The sequence below is a fragment of the Hippocampus comes genome, unplaced genomic scaffold (genome assembly GCF_001891065.2).
Source record: "Hippocampus comes isolate QL1 unplaced genomic scaffold, H_comes_QL1_v1.1 scaffold82, whole genome shotgun sequence".
NCBI classification, from domain to species: domain Eukaryota; kingdom Metazoa; phylum Chordata; class Actinopteri; order Syngnathiformes; family Syngnathidae; genus Hippocampus; species Hippocampus comes.
In genome coordinates, this window is record NW_017805135.1 from 497,785 (window position 1) to 522,204 (window position 24,420).

Consider the following 24,420-nt stretch of genomic DNA (forward strand, 5'->3'; position numbering starts at 1 on the left):
GAACTCAAGTCTAAAACAATTAACTGAAAATCCTACACCTGTCTAATAGCCCTATTTCGAAACCGTAAACCTTCCGTGAAACCTTAAACTTTAAATGCTTTATTTTTAAAAGTATATTGACTGAGATTTATTTGGACCCATCCGGAGACCGATGTTCTGTTTCGATATTATCTCCTATGTTGAACATTTTAAACTGAATTTGGATGTAACTCAGCCATGTTGTGTGTATTTATAACTGTGTGTATGGAGTAGGAGTCACAAAATGGATGTAGAGCGGATTAGTCGCTCTAATCCCAATCCTGTAGGCCCAATGCACCATACTAGACACCCGTTCGTGTAATTCCCTGCTGCACCTCTCTTTTATTTTTGTCATATGTCAAGAAGAAATACTTTCAAATGAGTGATTAAGATAAGCTCCTTGACTTCTGACCGACTCGCTGCAAAGTAAAAGGTCATTTCTTGGAATAAATGAGAAGTCTTGTAGCATGAACGTCATCAAAGGCTTATTTAATCCGATTGTAAATTAATTTCACATTAATTGAGTTCATGTGACCATGGAGGAGGTTATGAGGAAAATCAAATCTGGAATGAAAAAATACCAAAGAAGCGATTTTCTTTTTCTACAGTTCTGAAGGTTTTATTGGCTTTATTTTCCCAGGGTACATCTCTTTTTGCAGTGACTTGCTCACAGTCTGGAAAGGATGAAACAAACAGAGTGGCACGATGTAGCAGACAGGGCCGAGGGAACTGTCAGAGATATGGGCCGCTCCTCTGTCCATATATAGCACGTTAGGATATTTTTATACCGGCGAATGAATAATTAATGCTCGAGCAGAGGAGGAGCTGAATGTGCTAAAAGCTAAATGGCAAAGTAAGCCACCCACTGCTCTTTATAATCGATAAAAATGCCAGATGGAATGATTGGAACTTGGTCTGATTTCGCTCCCTGAGGACAAAAGCATAAATATATACAATCTCTGGCATCAGCATTTAAGTGACTGGAATCAAATTTTCATCATATACAGTATACACGTATATAGTCACTAAATCCAGATAACAGTCAATGTGATTGTTTTTTGAATATTATATATTACATTAAAAAAAAAACAGGAAGAGTGAGGGATGGGGAACCAACACATAACAATAAATGGAAGTGCTGATATGTGCAAACGTCTACATGTATCACAATAGAAGCATCATTTTGCAGAGGCGATACAGGGGTGGGCTTTAGGTGTTTCTCTGTATTTGTGTTTGTGCGTGTGTGCGTGTGTGTGCATGTGTGTGTGTGTGTAAAAAAAAATGTGTGGGTGTGTGTGTGTGTGTGTGTGTGTGTGTGTGTGTGTGTGTGTGTGTGTGTGTGTGTGTGAGAGAGATTTAGGTGTCCAGGGTGCTGCTGTTCAGCCACTGCCCAACATCTTTGTTGCACGCTGGTTGGCCTCGTCGATTCGGGTCTTGTTGGAATCGGCCTGCAAGAGGGAAGCGACATTCACGCAGACTTTAGTCAGTGGGAAAAATTGCACGTAAACTCTGCTGATATGTAGATACGTATTTAGATGTATCTGTGTAGCCATGTGTGTGGGGCAACGGGCTGGTGAACGCAGAAAGCTTGCGTCACCTTCTCCATGATGCGGTCGATCTGCCGGTTCTGGGTGTCGATCTCCTGGCCCATGTCCAGAGCCATGTGGCGCAGGTTGCCGATGATGCCGCCCACCTGCTCCAGGTTCTCGTCCATCTCGTTCTCGCGGGCGTCATCCGTTACCCTGAAACACACACACCACACACACATGGGCAATCACAATGTCAGCTTCTGAAAATATGAAATGCAAAATGACTAAACGTAAATGCTTGCCTACTACCATTTAGATACTACAAAGCAAATTCAGAACAACACACACACACAGGCACACGCAGACACACACGTTGTTACCTGCGAATAAAGCCTCCACTGATGGCCATCTGCTCACGCTCGTCTACCACCCGAGCGCCGGGCTGGCTGTTGACCACACCGTCCTGGTTGCCTCCCCAGGCCTGTCCCCCGCCCTTAATCCTACACCGCATACACATATACACGTCACTTGTGATACCAATGATGTGTGTGTAATCTATGTGTGTGTTTAAACATGCATACTGTACAACATACATTAAAAAAAAAAAAAAAAAAGAATTGGCTTGCTAGTAGCAACGCACATGCATTGACAGTAGAATCTGTGCAATAATTGATCCGGGATCAATTGGCGTCTGCGCCACACGCACGTCAATTATAACAACAATAATAATAGCAATAGTGAAGCACACAGAGAAGAGGACAAACACATACAGATGCACAAATGATGCACAAAAAGAAGGGGTGGGGGGGCAAGAGAAAAAAGGATGGCTGTGTCTACAAAAAGAAAGCCACATGGTTAGATTCAGTGTGGGAAATAATCCGAATAATAAAAACAGTGTGGGTGATGACTGATAGCAGGCCCTTCATTTCATCTGGATGCAAACACAAGCGCACGCACGCGCACACACGCACACACACACACACACACACCACACACACACACACACACACTCACACACACACACACACACACACACACACTTTCAAATTGTGTGGAGCACCTGGTGGGGCCTTTAAAACCTGTTTGATAACTACTGAAAATGTCACTTTGATCTCACATTAAAGCTAAAGTAAATGTTCCTGTTAACGTTTCAATTAGGACAATTTATTGTTTTTATTTGTCCAGCAGATGGCGTTACTTTGCCTTGCATGTTGTACCCGTTGCTGCGTGGGTTTTCTCCGGGTACTCCGTTTTCCTCCCACATTCCAAAAACATGCATGGCAGATTCATGGAACATTCTAAATTGTCCCCACTTGTGACTGTGTGTGAATGTTTGTTTGTTTCTGTGTGCCCTGCGATTGGCTGGCAAGCATGTCAGGGTAGACGCCGCCTGCTGCCTGAAGCCTGCTGGGAGAGGCTCCAGCACGCCTGCCACTCTGACACACACTGCGGATAAAGCGGTTCAGATAATGGATGAATGGGTATTTAATTTTTGAGCAATAATAAGAAAAAATAATAATTTCAATAATAATTTGAGAAACTGGCATAGGTGAAAACACTTGCCTTTTTATAATTTTATACATGTACACATACATGCGCGCGCACACACACACACACACACACACACACATACATACATACATACATACACACCCATATACAGTATATATATACTTTTTTTAGATGTATATATGTACTTTTTTTTCCTGACACCGCAAAACTATTGCAGTTAAATCATTGCCTCTTCTTTAGTAAAATTCTAGTTGAAATATTTCTATATTGCAATTTGTTTCAGTATTCTATAGAAATAATAAAATGTTCCCCTTTTATTTTTCAGGAATAAAAACATGAGGGGGGAAAAAAAGCCTTGGGTAGAAAAAAACAAAATGGGTTAAAAGCGTGGTTTAAAAACGCTCACGGGATGCTCCTCACAGAATGTTGTTGTGATGCTAGCGTTTGACCCGAGGCTGCTGTAAAGAGGCGCATGACGCAACTGTGGCTTACATAAGAGACTCCGTGTGCTTCGCCACAGACAGACAGTGTACAACGCAGGCACGAGTCTTGTTGTCAATACCTTTGATTTGATATTTTAAAATGGATCCAAATTAATATTGGATTGAAAAAAAGTTTGACTTTGCATATAGAGTACGGGTACACTGGTATGCGCATGTCAAAAATGTTTAATGAGCTGTATTCGTACGTTACCGCCTGAATTTGTCGATACCTGCTGTTCATGACATGATGATATATTAAAATGACATATTTAGAAAATAGCATGTTGCTGCTGTCCAATAAAAAAACTGTGAGCAGTATTACCAAAATAATTAAACACGTGGCGTGTTTCTAAACAGTCTCCAAATTACTTTTGATATTCATGTGCTTTTTTTCCTTAAAACAAAAAAAAGTATTCTAAGATAGGCCATTATTAGAATCTATTGTGTTACACCTTTGTTGCCAAGAATAGAAGCAGACAGCGTGGTCGCTCACAGTTGGCGTCACGGCTCAGTCATGGCGCCATGTGGGCCATAGTTTGGCTGTCGGGAGGCTTTGCGGACCAAAAGACATCATGTAAAGTGTTTGGGCACGTCGTTTGTCCAAATACGATGAAATCATGATATGTGGGGTTTCGGGTAACGGAATCGGGTTATAGGGATTATTGGGGGGGGGGGGCTCCGTGGTCCCTGCTGATGCTGCTACCTGCAGGAAAAGAACCTTTCATCCAATGAGCAATGAAGGGCTTGTGTGAGGGGAATCAGCCGTTAAAGGCTGGAGAGAAAAATGAAATGAAATTAAAGAAAAAAATAAATAAATAATCAAACCGGTTGTGGCGTTTTGTGTTATTTATGCATGCACGCAAGCTTTCACATGAGGTTAGTGTAAAGGGAACATTTCACCATGTTTTCAGCCTGACCTTCATTTTAGGGCCAATTCATATTTAATAGGAGCAAGGCTTCTTTGCGGAATTGAGCAAGAATGCAACAACTCAACTTCGGTACACTCATAAAATGGATCTGAGCCTTAAGCTCCCAGAAGTGTACCCATCAAACGCAATCAAGTAGACAAAAGTGTCCATGGAGTAGAGCTAAACAAGTCTAAAAACAAAATCTAATTGTGATCACCCCCACAATATTGGGATTGCAATTTAATAAACAATTTTTCTTTTTTTTTTTTTTTTTTTTTTAGATACAACAAAGGTAACGTTATACTGTATGTGGATGACTGTATGAGTCAAGACTGCACATGACGCTCCTCCATCAAGAGTCTTACTCTACCCCGTTGACCTTGTAGCTTCTTGCTCCATCTGTTTGGAATATATTTGTGTAAGGCTGAAAAGTGGCAGAATTTCCCTGAGTACAAGCAACACATCCATGCATGCGGTGCATCATCATCATCATCATCATCATCGTGCTGTACAGACCCAAAGCAGGCCGCAGAAGCACACCACCTACTTGTTACACGGACATGTACACAGACCACAGAACTGTCCTAGATTGTTCAAATTCTTTTCTGCATCCTTCATGTCCTTATTGATCTGGTCCATCCCCTCCTCGATGCGCTCCAGTTGCTCTGATTACCAACACAATGACATTTTTCCAGCAAAAGAGAAGAAGAAGAAGAAGAAGAAGGAGGAGGAGGAAGGTCAGAGGTTGGGGGGTGGGGGGGGGATGACAAAGGAGAAGAGACAAAAAAAAAAAAGACTGTGACAAGAGAGACATCAGACATCACTATCACGACCATCACTAGCGACATCACCAGCACTGGACAGGCAAGAGCGCGCGGCTCCTGGCCGGTACCTACTTTTTAATACACGGGCATATCAACCCACAGCACTGGCCTATATCTTTTAAATCTTTCTCGGCCTCCTTCAGGTCTGCGTTGACCTTGTTCATGCCCTCCTCCACGCGATCGAGTTGCTCTGGTGAGGACAAAGGCATGAGAGCATTGTCATTCACGCGGTTCCGAGCTCACGCCGGGGAGGCCAAGCGGGAGAGGAGCCTAGCGCACACTCGCGTGGCTGCTACTTTCTACCTTTCAGGGGGTGGGGGGCTCCTTGAATGTATACCCTCAAACTCACTTGTTTATGTGTCCTGGTGAAAATTGGGCATTTTAGCGGGAACCCACACAAGCACTCCACCCGGTTTGACTGAGGAGCACCAGCTTTTCTGGTCAATTCGAAATTGTTTGGAATAGCTTGTGTAACATCATAAATGAACAAGTACCCCATAAAAACTTGCCTACTAAAAAAAATAATAATAATAATAAAATCATGTTGCTAAGTGAGGCTAGCTTTGCTGGCTGGTTTGTCTTTGAAACAGTGAAAGAAGTCAATTTTGGGAGGATTCAAAACTCTCGTGGGTTTCTGAGACATTTTTAACTCCTGACAGACATGCGCACCAAATTTCCATGTTTTAAAGTGAAAAAAATGCCTTTGGGCACTCAATTCTTAGGAAAAAAAAAATAATTCTGAGAGGCAATATCGAGTCAAGTTTGGAGGGGATTCAAACCAAAATGGCAGACTTCCTGCATTTTTGGGGGTATGTCTTTTCGAGATTGTTTTTGGGAGGATCCACTTATGACAGACATGTACCAAATTTCAGGTTGCTTAATGAAAGTGGCTTATAAATTGCCTATAAAATTCCAAGAAGAAATGCAGAGTCAATTGATTTCAAATCAAAATGACTAACTTCCTGTTTTTTGTGACTTTTTTAGTGAGTCTACTCATAATAGGCATGCCTCCCAAATTTCATTTCACAAAGTGAAACTAGTTTCAGGGTATTAATTTTTTAACCTTCTCTTCCCAGCACTGATCACGACCTGACAAGAAGCGAAGGGAGAGCAGACATTCCATCAAAAAAATGTCCGTCTCCGTATCTCGAGCGTCAGTGAGGCACATTTAGACGTGGCTGCCATTCGCACGGTCGATAGGGCGCTAGGCTATTAAAACTAATTCAAGGTCAGATTGTCCCGCTGGTTCTTTAATGGCCGTAGCTTTAATGTCCATTGGGAGAAAGAGACACTTTGTCCTCTAGTGTTTGTTGACACTGTACTCAAGAAATGGTTTCTCATTCGTTATTTTGATGATTTTATGACTTTTGGCCCCTCCCCCCTCCTGTTTGAGGTATACCAAAGAGGTACAGTACAAAACAATGCTTAGCTAGTTTAGTTAGCTTAGTGAATCCTCTATTGTTGTCCTTTGTTGGCTTCTTTGAATGCAATTGTGGCTTCCACTGTGTTTTTGTTCTTAAATTGCAAATGCAATAAATCTATTGATGACTTGAAGTTCAGCAGTAAAGACATATCGATATTTTTTATTGATGGCCACCCCCCTGAGATGGATAAAAACAAGTGGATTTTAGTGGATTTTAATTATTATATTTGTATGACGGTTCAAATGATCAAAACGTTCCAGTTGGGGGTACTTGTAAGGGGGTATGGGGGGTTATTTGTCAGGGGTAGGGAGCGAGCCCTGCTGCAGAAAGTGAAAATCCACCTAAAAAAGGTTCTCAATTGTCTATGGATGCCACAAGAATGCAGCAAAGCACTACTTTTGTCTAAAGAAAGCATAGTACACTGGCATCAAGATGCCACCAGACAGCGTCAAAGCAATACTTTTTTTTCAGCAAGTAACTAAGAACAGGCTTATTATTATTATTTTTAAATCAGTGAATATGTCAATTCACGAAATCCAAAATGCAAATTCCGGGGATTCAATATGCTTAAAGTAATTTCATACAAGTTAATAAAGGCTATACAATTGGCCGCAGTTTGTTGCTTGGACGGATTATTTCTATTCCTGTAACATCCCATGGGAAAGAAAACGTCCTTCATTGCACAAGTGCCACTGTACCTTCAAGAACGTGAAGGCCGCGTGTGTTCGTGTGTGTGTGTGTGTGTGTGTGTGTGTGTGTGTGTGTGTGTGTGTGTGTGTGTGTGTGTATGGACATGATGTCAGAGTCAAGTGCAGGAGGCCAGGGTCCATCAGCCTGGTGCTTAACATCCCCTCTCAGAACACTAAAATGCAGGAAGCCATTTGCGGCTACCCTACCTGCACTGCAGTCAATGACTCGAAGCAGGCATGCCCAACCTTTTTGATTGAAGAGCTACTTTTCAAGCATCAACCTCCAGAGATCAACCCCGTTACCACACGTGCACGCATACACACACAAAGGCGTGCGCGCCCATGCATGCGGGCGCATAAGCACGCACACACTCATATCATGACGAGCAACGGGCATAACGGCCCCTGACACGAACGAAACTGACAAATAAAGTCGATACAAGAGTTTGTGGAAAGGAAATCACTGCCTACCTTAGTCAAGTCATGACGCGGAGGCATGGGACGCACTTTTGCAACGTGTTAATTTTATACTTTTAAGTCCAACAGAGGGACTGTCCTCCGAGACAAGTTTCTCCTATGGGAGACCTAATAAAAAGTCAAATCAAATCAAATCAAATTCAATTTGGTTCGATTCAATGAAGTTGCATCTTTTAAATCAAAACAGATTTTCCAATCAAAACACCCTTATAAGTGTTTTTTTTTTTTTATCTTTTTTTACTTACAAAAAGTAGCAAAAGAAAAGTTACATGAATATTGAAAAATACTCAAGAAAAATATGTTTGCTGAAATTGTTTTCTTTACAATAAACGATTCATATGATCTGGTCGGACAATTTTTCTTGAATGCAATCTTTGGCACAATTTTTTAGGATCCTGGTAACTTCTATCACAAGCTAGGAATCGTCACCAATTCATAAAAAACATTATCACAAGAATCATTGGCATACAACGTCATAAAAATAATGGCTTCAAGAACAGTTTATTATTAGAATTTATCCAACATTGAATGATGCGCTGATGGACTTAATTAACATTAATAGCCTTTAAAAGAAAATGTTATTGCCTAGGCATGAATGCACTGAAGTTGCCATATTCATTTTTTTTATTCTGCATTAATGCAAAAAAAGAAAATATAATCATGATGACTAGCACGATTTATGTGCAAAAGCCGCCAAGCAAAGTGTGCAGCGCATATTAGCCACAGTAGCTTAGCAACATGTTCTCAGCAGCATTTAGTAGGAAATATGACACAAAAAGGTGACGTGATGAACATTACTCTTGTGAAACAAATGCAAAATCCTCAAGCATTTCGTGTTAATATTGACCAAAAAATTCCCCCAAAAAACGACAATTTGGTTGGAATAAAGCCCTACTAAATTTTCACGAGAACAGGCTGCTCATAAAAAAATAAAAAATAAAATAAAAAAATGTTCTGGCCTGCATAAAGTGCTGTCACTCCGCATTAATTCTCAAAGCAAAGAGCAGTTCAAGTTGAGGAGAAAAGCGGGGCACAGAGGAAAAAAAAAAAAAAAAAAAGGTCAAGAATGGACGTTTGGGGACATTTCCATTGGTAACTCACCTCCCTGCTCGTCCAGCATCACCAGAGTCCTGATGCCGGCATCTTTACTCTATCGCAGTGGAAGAAGAGGAAGAAGAAAAGAGGAAGAAGAATTGCAATCAGAGAAGTTGAAAATAGGAAACGGGCTTAGGTAGAAACGACAGAATGGATCGATTCACCTGGACCCTCTCTTCTGGACCAAACCCTCCAAAAAATAAGAGGGTCAAGATTGACAGTTTGAGACTGGATCTTCTGGACTAAACTTTCTAGAATGCATATTATGGTATCGAATGTCGGCATACATTTTCTGGAATGAGACAGTTGGACTGATTCTTCTGGGTGAACCAACTTGGACTGAGCATTCCAGAAAGAACACCTCCTGGAGTGAACCCTTTTGGAATGGATCTTCAGGACAAAGACTTTAGAGTTAGTCTTCTGAATTTCACGCTAGGCACGAAGCGTCATGGAATAAAAATTCTTTTTCGACTGAACTGTCCAGATTGAGTTTTAGCAAACCTACTGGATAAAAACCACTTGGAATTATGGACTAAAAGCTTCTGGACTTGACTATCTAAATGTTCTCGAATAAAATGAAATTTACAAAAAAAACAACAAAAAAAAAAAAGAATTCATGTTGGATCTTTTGGTTTACCGTTCTCGAATGAAATGAAATCTATGGACTGAGCCTTTGAGATTCAACCACTCTGGACTGAACTTTATGGCAATAAACCAGCTGGACTAAATCTTATAAAGTGAATGTTCTGGGCTAAAATGTATTAACTGTCCAGAATTCCAGTCACAACCAAGAATGAATGCTCTGGAATAAGTCTTCCGGTATGAAGAAGCTGACGCGTCAAGAACTTGTGCACTTCATTTTCAAGAAGGAGCCTGATGGAAGAATTTTCTGGACTCATTCTTTTCCACAGTTCCACTTTGATTTCATGTTTGCTTGTGTGTTGTGTTCACTGGACCCTGTACTTGAGCTTTGTTGACAAAGAAGCCGTCATGTCTAATTTGCGTTGTTGCTCTAAAAACACACACACACACACACACACACACACACACACACACACACACACACACACACACACACACACACACGCGCGCGCGCGCACACGCGCACACACACACACACAAGGACACACTTGATTAAACACACACTAAGCTCAACCAAACAACAGCTTCCTACTCCCCGTGAGCTCCTCCCACAGATATTCCGGCTTCACGCATCAACTCTTCTGCACCCGAGCGTCATGTGACCTTCTCGGCGAGACCACAAGGCACACACACACACACACACACGCCCGCTCGCTGGTTTCAGTGATACTCGGATCGCTTGCGCTGGCTCAAAAAGATTTCTTGACGGGGTGATTATGAAGAATCAGCGCTTGCTTAGCCGCTAGGAATTGTGGAAGTGGAGATACGGCCCTCCCTATCCCGCGCAACTATGCCGAATGACATGAAAACATGTAGTGACATCATTTATTTAGGTATGGCTGGGATAGAATGTTCACCTTTTTCACATTTAATTAACAATTTACGATATTTTTTTTCAGATCTCCTTGACTTGAAGAACCTTTGACTCTTTTGTCCTACTGTATCTTTTGGAGAGAATGTCTCTCAACGCACACTTACAATGTGTCCAAACAGACCATAAGCCATAGACAAGTTATTGCAAAAATGAATTATGATAATATTATGTAATAGATAATTATCAGTCATGAAAAAGTAGGTAATCATAATGCATTTATGACAAAGACAAAAATAAAGAAAATGAGAAGAAATGAATAATCCATCCACCAATCATGACAAAACATTGCATTTGTTTTTGGGTTTTTTTTTTGCAGTTGCTCATCCACATCTGGTTGGCGCTCGCAACGCAGCAAGACTTTATGAGGTCACGCTGTAGGAGAAAAGCTCCCATCGCGCTCCGCCATCTTGTACATGAAAGGTCATGCGCGAGGAGAATTAAAGGGGATCACATTAGCACGAGACAAGGACGCTGACCTCGCAGTGCCAACCTTTCTCGGCCTGCCAGCAATCGTAAGAACAGCGTGGACATCCTTAATGTCCCCGGCTATTAAATCATGTCATGAATCCGATCTCTTTGACTACTTTAGAGTAGCACAGCGGGGACTGATGGTGATGATCTTCATGCATTGTAAATGTAAGTGCTGCTGTTTATCATGGAGTGTCCTTCCTGCCGAGTCTGCCTGTCCCGTGCTTATTCAATTAGCCTAATCTTTACCCTCGGCCTAAGGCCACAAGGCGTGCATGGGCACGTGTGACCGACCGTAGGACCGGGGAAGAGAACAGGAACGCACTCCTTGCCTTCTTTGTTGTGTCTTGAGCTTTGGAGGCTTGTCACAGAGACTTGCACGCACACAAACCAACAAAGAACCAACTCAACCAAGTCTCCGTCGGCTGCATGTGGGCCCTAATTCAAGTGGACTCGAATGATGAAAATCCAGTCCTCAAAAATGTGGTTATGCCGCTTTTAGAATAATTCCGCAAAAGAAGTGTAAACTTATATTATTAATTATCATTTTATGTTTAGGTATCATATTATTTCATGTTAAGATTACCTAAATTACATCATGTTTTTTAATAATTGCATAGACATGTTTTATGTTGATGGCTTCTGATTGGCTGAAGAAAAGGAAAGCAGTTGCCGAAGAAGTGTGTTCTCGATCGCACTGCGGTGCAGGCGTTTGGAAAAAAAAAGCTGCGTTCAAACGGAGTCCATCTCTCCTTTTACCCGTTCTTAACGTAGAGCCATCCATTCATAAACAACGAACCCCTCAACTTACATGAAGTAACACGTAACAAACCACGTTCCTTTTGGCGCTAACTACCATATTGGCCCGAATATAAGACGGGTTTTTTTTGCATTGAAATAAGACTGAAAAAATCGGGGTCGTCTTATATTCGGGGTCTCGACATTATACCCATTCACAACGCTAGATGGCGCCAGATATCATTAAAGCGAATGCTGAACTTGACACCCCAGGCCAAAATGAACACCTGTCACGAAGAATAAAAATAAAAATAGCGGTAGCACAAAGAAGAAAAATAAAAAATAGCGGTAAGAAAGAAAAGAGAATAAAATAATAGAAGCGATAACAGAAAATGGAGAAACGTAGCGACAATCTGGAGAAAAGTGGGTCGAATATCGGCCAGGTTAACCGGCACCTGAGGAGAAGTTATGGTGTAAACTTCAAAATGCTTTTTCTCTCAAATATATTTTTATAATCATTTGTTTCAGGTGTACTGTAATTATTTTCTGTATAAAAATTAATTTGGTGTTGAAAAAGTCTATTTTCAAACTTGAGCCTTGAAAAAGAGGGGGTCGTCTTATAATCAGGGCCGTCTTATATTCGGGCCAATACGGTAACTAGCCAACTAGCTAGCTAACTAACCAGTGAACTGATTGAGTTGTCTATCAACCATCATCCAACTATCTGACTAGTTAACCAACTAACTACCTCACCAACCTATCAACCAACCGACCCTGTAAATGAATAATTCCTGAATCAACTCTGTTGTCTATTAATCCTCCATCTGACTGACTGACTTAACCGACTAACTAACTAACAGCCGCCAAAGCATAACCTCACACACGTATTGTGCTTGAAGGTAATAAGAACAACAGATGGAGTTAGCTGTTTGTGCAACCGTGTCCATTCCATTGCTCAAAGACACAAGTGTCCCCGGCAAGTTGTGTGCTCGTTGAGCATTTGCTGTGTTAAGCGGGTCCCCTTCAGTCCTCGGGCCGATCCCCCGCAGCCGCTGAGCTCCTGCCAGCCCGACTTATGCAAATGTAGCCCGATGAGCTCGCGTAAGGCCAGCTGCTGCTGTCTTATTCAAGCGGGACATTATGCACGCTGCGCTATTTTTAAACTCCTCACAACAGACGACGACGACAACAAAAGACATGACAAGTTTGACCTAAAAGTGGAAACTCATCAGGGTGCGTTTGATGTGACACACAGCAATGCCCGATAGTGACTTTTTCTCGAGCGTTGAGGTGAGAGATTGTGAGATGTACGAGGGTCAGTGAACTCACCTCCTCCACCAGAGCCAGCATGCGGCGAGTGCTCTCAAGAGACTGCAACACAACAAGACAATATTAGCATAGAACATGTGAATGCTCTTATCGTGGCATTATTATTATTATTATTATTATCATTATTATTATTATTCATCATCCTGTCACTTCTCTGCCTTTAATTCACTAAATTATTCTCTCTCCTTTCAAGATACTTCCAAGCACATTCCATTTTTGCAATCCTCCACAAATCAAGTCATCCTTTCTATCCTCCTCCTTTCTATCCATCCTTGCACCTTTTTATCACTGCATTCATCCACGAGCCCTCTCTAAGCCTCTCTGGTTCTGTATGATGTGCTGATGAATATTTAATGAGCTCATTGGAGCCGCTCTGTTATTCTGAGCTCCTCTTAGCTCATTAAGCGGACCAAGTCATGTCAGTGTTTTAGCATTTTACCTCGTCGGCTATCTGGTCGGCGCGAGTCTGCAGGTCGGCCAGCTCGTTGCGCATGTCCGCTTCGTCCGCCATGTTGGGTGTTGAAAGTTGAACTTAACCTAACTGGACGAAGAAAGACAAGATGGTCAGAAGATAACCAGAAGAAAGAAATACTGGCTAATTGCTGTTGAGGGCTGCACAATGCCGCATTAGATGCTCGGTCCTTTCTGTAGTTGAGTAACAGGAGTGGCTGATTGTGCAACACAAGTGTTACATTATTTACACTTTATCGCAACACCCAAGACTACCTGATGTGCACGAACATTCATGTGTGACTCTCACAACCAGAGAACCAGGAGAAGGAGCTCCATCCATCCATCCATCCACAATCGCATTTGAAGACATGAATTAGTTGGACTCCAGTGCCCAAATTGTATTTTATGTCCGCTTTAACACGGTTTGTAGTATGTGTCAATTCAATTTTCTGCTCAGGAATTGTATGGCAGGTTAATGTAATGAGGACCGTGTAGAACTGAGACATGATTAACAATAGTGAATAGGCCTGAAGTATTTCGAAATAAAAAAAATCATATGATTTTTCTCCCGTCAATATTGTGATTGTGACGCAATTATTTTTGTCAAGGTCCTCTTCCCATGTATTTTTTTAAAGAAACACAAGCAATGATTGAATCCGTGTTAGGACACACATGATGAGATTCATTATACAGAAATGTTTTGGTCTTGCACGTGAGGCATCTTTATGCTACAAAGCTAGCATCTCCCACTCGCGTCGGGATGTTTGAGTCGAGCCAGTGTTTAAGTATAAGGAAAGTATGAGGTCGCACATTGAGTGGTCTATGATGATGTATCCGCATCCTCCGCCCATCTCCTCCTCCTTAATAATTCAACACCCACTTTTTTGCACTCTAAAATATTCATATCCACATTTTACATTCCCACCATGAAAATAATGCAAGAGAGGTCAAATATAAACACACTGCGTTGGCCACATAGCATAATTGCCCTTTTCAATATTCTTGGAAAACAAGATGACACGAAAACACTGTTTTTAGAACACGCACTGGTATTTTTTTTTTAATTAGCTGGGTGACCAGGTAAGCACGGACACGAAAACACTATTTTTAGAACACGCACTGGTATTTTTTTTTTTTAATTAGCTGGGTGACCAGGTAAGCAAAAGGAAAAAGTGTACTCTAAATATTTTGTATTTTCTTGTTTTCCAAAAATATTGAAAAATGACTTCGGCAAATATGCTACGTGGCCGACGATATGTTGATTTGGGGTCCCTAATCGAGTGACCCAGTAAGTGTCTTTTCAGTTTGTGGAGCGACATCCGTCCATCTGCCCGGCAACTTGTTATTGATTGTGTGCTTATCTTACTGCAGTGGGACAGCTTCCTGGCTGTCTGAGGCTTCTTCCAATTTCCTCCCGCCTCCTCTCCTTCCCATATTTTAAAAATGGAAATCTGCAGCGTCGTCCCTTACAATGGACAACTGATATGGAGTTGATGAAGTCTTTCCGCTGCTATCTATTGATCATTACGACATAGCAGGAATACATTTCAATGATGGTCTACTGGTTATATTTGCTTCATTGGCCTTTGCGATGTTTGGATAAAACCCTATGCATGCCACCTTGCAAAAAAAATTGCAAAACCTGTGTGGAAATTTGAAATTAAAACACGTGTGATTGATTTGGTTGATTTAATAGAAAAATTTCAAATGTAAGTTATTGCCTATTACTCATTAATTTAATTTGATTTATTTATGACAGGGCGGCCCGGTGTCCAGTGGTTAGCGCGCCGACCTCACAGTGAAGAGGTATCGGGTTCGATTCCAGATTCCTGTATGGAGTTTGCATGTTCTCCCTGTGCCTGCGTGGGTTTTCTCCGGGTACTCTGGTTTCCTCCCACTTAATGTTAAATGACTTTAATGGCAACGGTCTGCCACCTGATCTTCATCTTCACAGCCATCAAGTCAAGGCCCTGACATGCCCACGCCCCACCCAATCTGCTGGTTTGACGGACAGCGGCTGCCAGGCTCAGGAGGATTAAAGTCAGAACGAGGAAAAGAGGATTTAGTCTCGCTCTCCACTCTCTCCTCAAACGCCATTTCCTCCCTTTGTCTTTCCTACGCACACAACGTAAGCGCTCGGGTTTGACGTTTGGTACGTCGGCAAGGCACAGTGGTTCTAAAATGATCAGTACACAAGTGCGTTAGACTTCTCTGGCACGCTGTCACGGATCGCGAGGCAACGTCATCGCGAGACAGAATTGCTGCAATCGCGGTCTTCTTTCCCACATGCGTTGATGAGGAACAAAACGAATAATTAAGAGAGTAAAAAAAAGATATGGAGGAGACCGCATTCCGAGATAGAATACATAAAAAAGGGGGAACTACAGTGTTTACAGCTTGAAGTGAAGCGTTCTGGGATATGAGCATTCGTCTTGGGGGGGTGAAGTGACGTCACGTCAATGCACGATGTCATGCTTCGACTGCATGAAAAATAACGTCGGAGGAAGCAGAAGGATTCTCAAGATGGAAATCCAGCCACTATTTGAACTTTGTGTCAGGTCAAGAAAATATTAAGGTCGGTTGTTGGTACACTCAGTCTCTGTGGAACTGAATTATTTTGAAATGTTGAATGGAAGTCATTCTTTCTACTGTTCTCTTGCTCTCTTATGACTGCAATTTCATGGCAGGATACATGCTCGCGTTCCAGAAGATATTACAAAACGTGCTCTGTCTGGATGCTGTTAGACCTCATTCTTGAAGGGCGCTTTTATTTGTTTCATTATTGAAATTGTATAACTTATGAACATGTTTCATTTCTCATTTCACAGACGTTTTTTTTTTTTTTTTGTTTTTTTTAATCTTTGTCTGGCTGCATCTTGTCACCCGGGGTTAAATAAAGGAGTCAAAGAAAATAAGAGATTGTGTCATGTCGTGTAACGGTTGGGGTTGTTGAATTATCCTTTATTATGACTTCAATGTAATTCAGTTATTCATGGCAACCGCTGTTGACAGATGCAATGTCGAACTCATAAACTTGCCACATTACTGACAAGCAACTGTACATTCTAAGAGCAATTGCATATCCCACATTCATGACAAACATTGATTAATCAAATCATGTTTTCACATAGGCTATCCCAAAAAAAAAATGCTTAAAGTGGAAGTCAATTCAAGCAAAAATTATATAATAATAATTAAAAAAAAGAAATGAAGCAAAGTCCCCATGTCCCAATATGATCTGGCAATAAATATCACAGCTCAGAAAGTTTTGTTCAGTCAACCACAGTGCTTGAGAACCCTGCTCTGGAATAGTGAAATTAGTTTGAAGCGGCAGCCAGGCATGTGATTGGTGTGGCTGGAGAGCAGAGGTTTCATGTCAATGTAAACAGTAAGCTGGAGGTTAACGCACTGCATGAGAAATACAAAGAAAAATCTTCATCATCGTGGCGGTTTAAATACGTACGTGGCCTCAACGTGGATGTAAGTCGTAACGGTAGTAGCAAAATGAATTATGCAGTCTACAAAACTATTTTGTCGGGCAATTTACAGAAAAATGCATCCAAACAAGAGGCCGCGTCATCATGCAAAGTAAATGATCTAAAATACACGACAGAGGACTTCATGAGGCAGGAAAAGTGGAAGGTCTTAGACTGGCAAGTCAATCACCAGACCTGAACCCAATCGAGCATGCATTTCACCTCCTGATGAGGAGGAACTCACAAAAACTGAAAGAGGCTGCAGGAAAAAGGCCTGGAATAGCATTTCAAATGAAGAAAGCTTTTGCAAAGCACTGTATTGATTATATTCCCTGCTGCGATAAGAACATCTTTTTTTTTAAATCAGTACTGAGACAAATAAAAAATTAATAGCACATCCACAAATACAGTGCACACATACAAACTGTGTGTGTGTGTGTGTGTGTGTGTGTGTGTGTGTTTTGTCAAAGCATGCTGACCTATAAACAAGAAGCACACACGCATGCTAGGATGTAAGCAGGCCACAGAGCATCATGGCTGCCCGGAGCCTAAGAAAAAAAAAAAAAAAAAACTATCTCAAAGCTCTATTAAATACACATGGCCCCCTTTAAAAAACCCCCACCCCCCCCCACACACACACACACACGCATGCGCACAAAGCCTGTACGCAAGGTGGTGCAAAACGTCAGCCAGCACCAAAGGATCACGTCGTTTTCTTTGTTTTCGTCGGAGCAGCTATTCAAAACATTGCCTCGTCGTCATTGGTTGCCATGAGAAGCTGTAGAACATTGATTGTCTTTATTAATATATCAGTATAAAATAATGTAATTCTGTTTGGTGGACCTCCATTTTGACAGATACAAAATTTCCCATTGGAAGTAATGATAAGGTACTAGCCATCCATTTTGTTCAGACGAAGGGACAATTAGTTCCGTAAACTCCTATTTCTTTGTTAAAAATGCAGGAAAGCCAATTTTCACATTAACAAATCTTCAAATATTTTGTTGAGTTGCCTATTTCAAAAATGCATCATAGTTTGCGACCTTGAAAGTTTGAGTTAATCCAACTTTTTTGTTTGTTTGTTTCCAGTGTTGTTTGCCAACTGTCGTGAGCCATCGAACACTCTGGGAGCAGCTAGCTCCTAGCCGCTAACGGCAGCGACATCGGCTCTAATGTAAGGTCGGATACCAACTTGAGCGATGCAAAAACAGCCAAATTACAAGTCAGTCGAGATTTTGGATGACAGTGACAATGTGTTGCTTGTCATTGACTGAAAATGACATCACAGTTAGTCAGGGCTCAAGTTACGAACAATCACAGCTCAGCCCGGAGCATCGATGATGTCATTTTCAGTTGACGGCAAATGGCAAAATGGCTGCTCCCTGAGACGGATAAAAACGAGTGGATTTTCCCGATTAATTTCAGATTCCACAAACACAGTAATAAAGTATTCATCAAATTAGACAAGTGGGTCCGCATAGAACATTTTTACAATTGAAAATGTGACTCCATACATCTCCTGTACACTTAAAGTTCATGTGATTTAAGTACACTATATGTATTACTTATGATGGCGGCGTGGTGATCCAGTGGTTAGCGTGTCGACCTTACAGTGCAGAGGTACCGGATTCAATTCCAGCTCCAGCCTCCCTGTGTGGAGATTGCATGTTCTCCCCGGGCCTGCGTGGGTTTTCTCCGGGTACTCCGGTTTCCTCCCACATTCCAAAAACATGCATGGCAGGCTGATTGAACACTCGAAATAGTCCCGAGGTGCGAGTGTGAGCGCGGATGGTTGTTCGTCTCTTTGTGCCCTGCGATTGGCTGGCAACCGGTTCAGGGTGTCCCCCATCTACTGCCCGAAGACGGCTGGGATAGGCTCTAGCACCCCCTGTGACCCTTGTGAGGATAAAGCGGGTCAGAAAATGGATGGATGGATGGATGGATGGATATTACTTATGACTATACATCAACATTGATGCTATTATTATATTATTATTATAATTACATTTTTGCCCATCCATTTTCTGTAGCTCTTTTCCTCTTTGGGGAGACCTGAATCCTATCCCAGCTGACTTCGGGCTTGAGAGGCAGGGTCCACCCCGGCGTGGTTGCGAGCCAATTGCAAGGTGCATATCAAATAAATATTCACATTCGCAGTCACACTCCCACACAAATTAGTCATCAGTTGATTGTAGAGAAATGTTTCGAAGAATGCGGGTGAAGAAAAAAACCCACGCAAGCACATCCGCACTGGACGGCCGGCCCCAGCAATAAAATCCAGCTCCTCAGATTGGTGATACCGCGTGCTCCAGTCCTAAAACGGATATGGAGTTTCAAAATGGCAGCAGCGCATTATCGTGAGCCTGTGGGGAGGCAAGAAGGAGTCGCCCGCAGAGAGAAATCTGCTGTCACAGTGGCGTGCCTAAAAATATGACTTTTGGGACTATTTGTGTCGACAACCGTCACAGCAGTAGACGCATGTTTTGTTGTTTATTACAGCTGAAGGAAAGATGATGGCACAGATGGAATAGCCCGTGTTTTTTTCCCCTCTCTTACATAATGACGACGAGCCAAGAAGAATGCAGAGAGAGGGAGAAAGCCGAGGCCGGAATTGAACCCCAAAACATCGCACTGTGAGGCGGACATGTAAACCAGTCAACCACGATGCCCCTTAAACTATTCAATGCAGAGTATTTTACGAATATTTTCCTAGTTTATGGAGAAGGATTTAATTGGATAATAATTCATGCCCATTTTTTTCATATTCATTTCCAAATTTTTTTTAAATTTACAATTAATTCTGATTCTTACCCAATTCAGTGAAACAATTTAAAATTGTTTATTTCACTCATACTTTTGTAAATCGTAATTCATGCTAATTGTTAATTGAGTTAGTTCAGGGTGTAGTCCGAATCAAATCCAAATGCAATACACCCGACCGACGACAGCAACCATCGGAAAGGACTCCATGTCCACAATCCACGCATCGCACGACTGGAAGTCATACGGCGATGTCATCGCAACACAACACCGAACAGCCAACAGGGACAGGAAAACAGAAAGCAAGAAGGGCCGAGGAAGAACTGCGGTCATTATGAGGAAAATCGCTAAGATTATTTAAAATTTTAAAAAATTAATTCATTAATTAAAAAACATTTAAAAAATACAGAGAGTGCTGAAGAGTCTTGCATCACAACGAAAGAACAATCTGGCAAAGAGCGGTCTTGCGGCAGAGGCTTAAATAGAGGCTGATTGCTAATTAGCAACACCTGTGCACCCAGGTGAGCCAAGTGACGAATGAGGTGGGTGTGCCTCACTGGCCGGGTGGAGCCGCGCAAAGACGAATGGAAAAAGACTGAGCGCAAACAGCAATGGCGGCCCGACTGTGACATCGTTGACATTACATCTTAATTAACCAGTGGAGGGGGGGGAGGGGTCAAGTGCTAAAAAAGATGACATGACTTTTAATAATGTAAATGCTTAGTGGACCGGATTATATTCATTAGCCGCCTCTGATTTTGAGCATAAATTAACACAAGGATTCCAACATGTTCTGTCGGAAACGTGGGAAAACGTTTGGAGGATGTGGAGAAAGGAAGACGTGGGATGGGGAAAGACGGCAGCAGACTCAAAGTAATCATCGGGGGAGGCCTGCTTGCCTGCCTGCGGGGATAATCACTGCAAAGCTCCACTGTCCCATTCACTGAGGATAAAAACCCCACTGGATTAATACACACACACGCATACACACAGACACACGTACACACTTACATAAGTCACAGACCACTTTCTCTTTTTCCGTACATGTGTTCGCTTTTTCTTTCACTTTGCCTTCCAGAGTCCTTTTATATGTAGGACACACACACATGACATACTTGGAATTTTTTCAAAGCCTCCGCGCCATCAGAGTGCATGAAGAAATCTCCCACTTCCCCTTTTGTCACTTTTATGGACATTTCTTTCTGGGCTTGACATTTCGGTATAACAATATATGAACTTGATGTGATATTTTCTTATGCTATTCATTTTTTTTTGCAATGAATAAAATATGAATAATAATGACAGTGCTTGAAGGTGTGCGGTACAATTGGGTTCTGTTTTTCGTCTTAGCTCGACTGAGTGCCTTTCTTGATGTCTTTATCATCATTATGATGATAATAATAATTATTAAAACACCCACTTAAAGTACCTAAATATGGCTCATACGCATACACAAATGGATACATGTCAACATGCTGCCGTGTGCATGCCGTTGACTCATACAGTAAATAAAATGACAGTATATATCAAACAGATGCACCATTTTAATTATGAAAGTTGATATGAATAAAGTGTTGGGGAATTGATTCACTATTGAGGGGAAGGAGGGGAGATAAAATATCCTGTGTTCTGGAAAAGAAGCTCAATTGGGACGTTGCTTTATTCTTGGACACATATACGCAGGAACACGCACACACAAACTGATCTGCTTATCAAAACGGCCATTTGAGCAATTTGACTGCTGACAGTGTAGGGTTGGGGATCGAAAGTCTACACAACCCTGTTCAAATGCCATTTTTTTGTGAAATAATTATGAGATCAAGATAAAAGACTTACTCACAATAAGCAGCAGTTTGGTATCAAAAATCTACACAACCCTGTTCAAGTGCCAGTTTTTTTGTGAAATAATTATGAGATCAAGATAAAACTTCTAAACTTGAACCACTAATGTGACCTGTCGTACTCATGCATCTATGCATCCATTAATCCATTATCTGAACGGCTTTATCCTCACAAGGGTCGCGGGCGTGCTGGCCCCTAACCCAGCTGACTTTGGGAACTTGGCGGGGTACACCCTGAACTGGTAGCCAGCCAATCGTAGGGCACAAATACAGTCGACAAAAAAAAAAAAAAAAGCATTCACACTCACAATTACACTTGAGTGATCAATTAACCTGCCGTGCATGCTTTTGGAATGTGGGAGGAAAGCGGAGTACCCGCAGAAAACCCACATAGGCACATGGAGAACACGCATGACCCTAAGCAAAGATAATGCAGTCCTGTAATTATTAAACTAGGCGTCATACTCCAGATGAACAAATGCCCATGAGTCAACATTCTAGTCAATCTGCTGTATCTTGTCTCAAAGGGCTGACAGATGGCAAGGCGTATTTCATGATGCAAGTTTTTATTAATGACATTAATGACTTGGCAACACTCGGGCAACAAGCGTAAAACATCCTGCAGTCGGCAAGGTCCGGCCTTCAAAATAAAAAGACACACAAGCTTTTTACGACAGGATCCTTTCGCGTGCTGCGCCAATGAAACTCAAGTTTTGTTGACATATGCCACGAGCTAGAAGCAATCTAGTGATGAGAGGCAGTCAGAGCTAGCAAGAACCGGTCACCACAAGCAATATTGTAATGTTACAATGTCAGATTTCTGCTCAAGAAATGTTGTTGGCTGACTTTATGAATTTTAAAAGCACGCCTGCCAGACCAGGCGTTAATGTCAGCTTGAGTTGATTGCCTGCTTCTCGCTAATGTTATTTAACCTTACCACAACACACAACCAATCAAGTCCGGAATAGTAACCTCCTGTAAATGTTATTTACATACGGGGTTGCTGCAATGTTGTGCGTTCCTCTACGTTGTTATTTATCCATACTTCCAAATATGTGCTCATTTTGACTATTGCCTAAATTGCTACGATGCTGGCTTTGTTGTGTGTTTAGTCGAAGGAAAATGAACATTCATTTAATGGTCATTTTGATGTCAGTAAAATCAGAAGTAACACGCATGCACTCACTTAGCAGGCATGTAGTTCACCAGCATAGTCCAGTGCTTGTGGATGCATGTACTGCATCTCGATATTCAGTCTGTGTCTCACATCCTGCTTGTATCTCACTCTCAGGATCTCAAACTGTCTCTCTTTCCTAAACTGTGTCCTCTCTTCTGAAAACCTGTGTCTCCCAGATCATTTGGCTCTCTCTTTCGGTAGCGCTCAGAACCCGCTTTACCTTCCACTCTCTCAACACCATTGTCTGGCTTTGTCTCAATGTCTGCCTCATTGTTGTAGCGGGTTCAATGTGCCCCTCTAAAACTGGTCTAGAACCGCCACTGCACTAGAACAGCTGAACTTTATTTTGGGTTCGTAAGATGCACTTAAATGTTGGCAGGTGAGTACCCACTCCAATTTAACATCCATTTAAACGTGATTGCCAAATTGTGAGCACAGCCACCTCCCGAGTTATAAGAGTGTGTGCACACTTGTGCAACCACATTATCTCCGTTTGTTAAATTTTCATTTCACCTCTTCAAAAGATATTTTTTCATTTGTGTTGTTCAAGTTAGGGTATAAAGTTGTTATTTTTTTTAAATCTATCTAGGTTATTGTTTATCTAGGAATTAAAGTATTCACGCAGGAAATTCAAAACATTTTTAAAGTGTGGAGAGCGTTTAATATTCGCAATATTTGGCATCTGGTCCTAAATCCTTGCGAATAGGCTGACGGCCACACTCGGAGCTGTCCTCGGTCCTGAAACGCTCCACACGGGCGCTACCACAACTCTGCAATAAACTACAAGTCAACACTAGCAATACTATATATTTCATGATGAAATCAACGACAATTCATGTGTAATAAGACAGCATTGTTACGGAGCGAAATAAAAGTGGTCTGCTTTAAAGCGTAGAAGAAGAAAATGGCCATGTCGAGGAAGAATAGGAAACCGTAGAAGCAAAGAAGATAAAACGACGAAAAGAAAAAGCAAAGACCAACCTGAGCAGGTTTCCTCTTCGCGTCTTTCGTTCAACGTGCAACGATACCGCTCACAGATGTCCGCGGGCGCACAAGAGTACACGGACGCGCGCGCGCAGCCGTGAAGCGGAGGACGGACGCTACCGGTTAGGGTTTCTACAAAATAAGATAAGGGGAGTCACTTCAAATCTTAAACTATCGGTCTTCCATGTCATTGAAACAATTCGATAATTTAATTCCGTTTGATGGTATAAAAAAAGCGCTTTTAAATTAAATACGACAGTCGAAGCTCCACATTTACCAACATTAGGTGCCGTTTCTTTTCAAAACATGTTTGCTATTTAATACAGAAGCCAGGACTAAAGTACACAAGTGCCTCTTAGGGACGTTTCATTTCTGTCCCGAAAGTTATCTCTCTTATTTTGACGATGTACTCACCCAGCTTCCTGCCCGAGAACGCGATCATCGACGATAAAATGGCTACGCCCTCTACGTCACAAATCACGGATTAAACCATTCACAAACAGGAAACAAATGTTTATACACACACACGCGCACACACAGAGCAACGAAGGAAGGTTAGCAAAATAGGTTTAAGCAAAAATGAATCGAAGAATAAAAATCGGGGAGAGGGGACAATGGCAGAAAGGAAAGAAACAAAGGTTAGTAAGTGCTGTATGTGCAACATTTGACAATAAAATTGTACTTGACTTGAAAAGATGCCAGAAAAAAATTGGTGGTTTG

The 24,420-nt window shown here is 41.7% G+C and overlaps 1 protein-coding gene across 4 annotated transcripts; it reads right to left on the reverse strand.

Annotated features, from left to right (window-relative positions):
- Positions 1-609: 609 nt before the first annotated feature.
- On the reverse strand, positions 610-23,826 carry LOC109513888 (synaptosomal-associated protein 25-A-like). 4 transcript variants are annotated; one of them, XM_019866592.1, is made up of 9 exons: positions 23,698-23,816; positions 13,449-13,550; positions 13,010-13,051; positions 8,965-9,013; positions 4,997-5,114; positions 1,928-2,047; positions 1,616-1,760; positions 1,359-1,466; positions 610-1,274 (listed from the first exon to the last, which is right to left on the reverse strand). In XM_019866592.1, exons 2-8 carry the CDS (start codon positions 13,518-13,520, stop codon positions 1,398-1,400), a joined length of 615 nt encoding a protein of 204 aa, XP_019722151.1. In that variant the 5' UTR covers positions 13,521-13,550; positions 23,698-23,816; the 3' UTR covers positions 610-1,274; positions 1,359-1,397. The 4 variants fall into 4 exon arrangements, with proteins under 4 accessions (XP_019722151.1, XP_019722153.1, XP_019722152.1 ...); XM_019866594.1 differs by lacking the exons at positions 610-1,274; positions 4,997-5,114 and adding an exon at positions 5,346-5,463 and having other exon boundaries at positions 1,325-1,466; positions 23,698-23,826; XM_019866593.1 differs by lacking the exon at positions 610-1,274 and having other exon boundaries at positions 1,325-1,466; positions 13,449-13,546.
- Between the last annotated feature and the right edge of the window lie 594 nt (positions 23,827-24,420).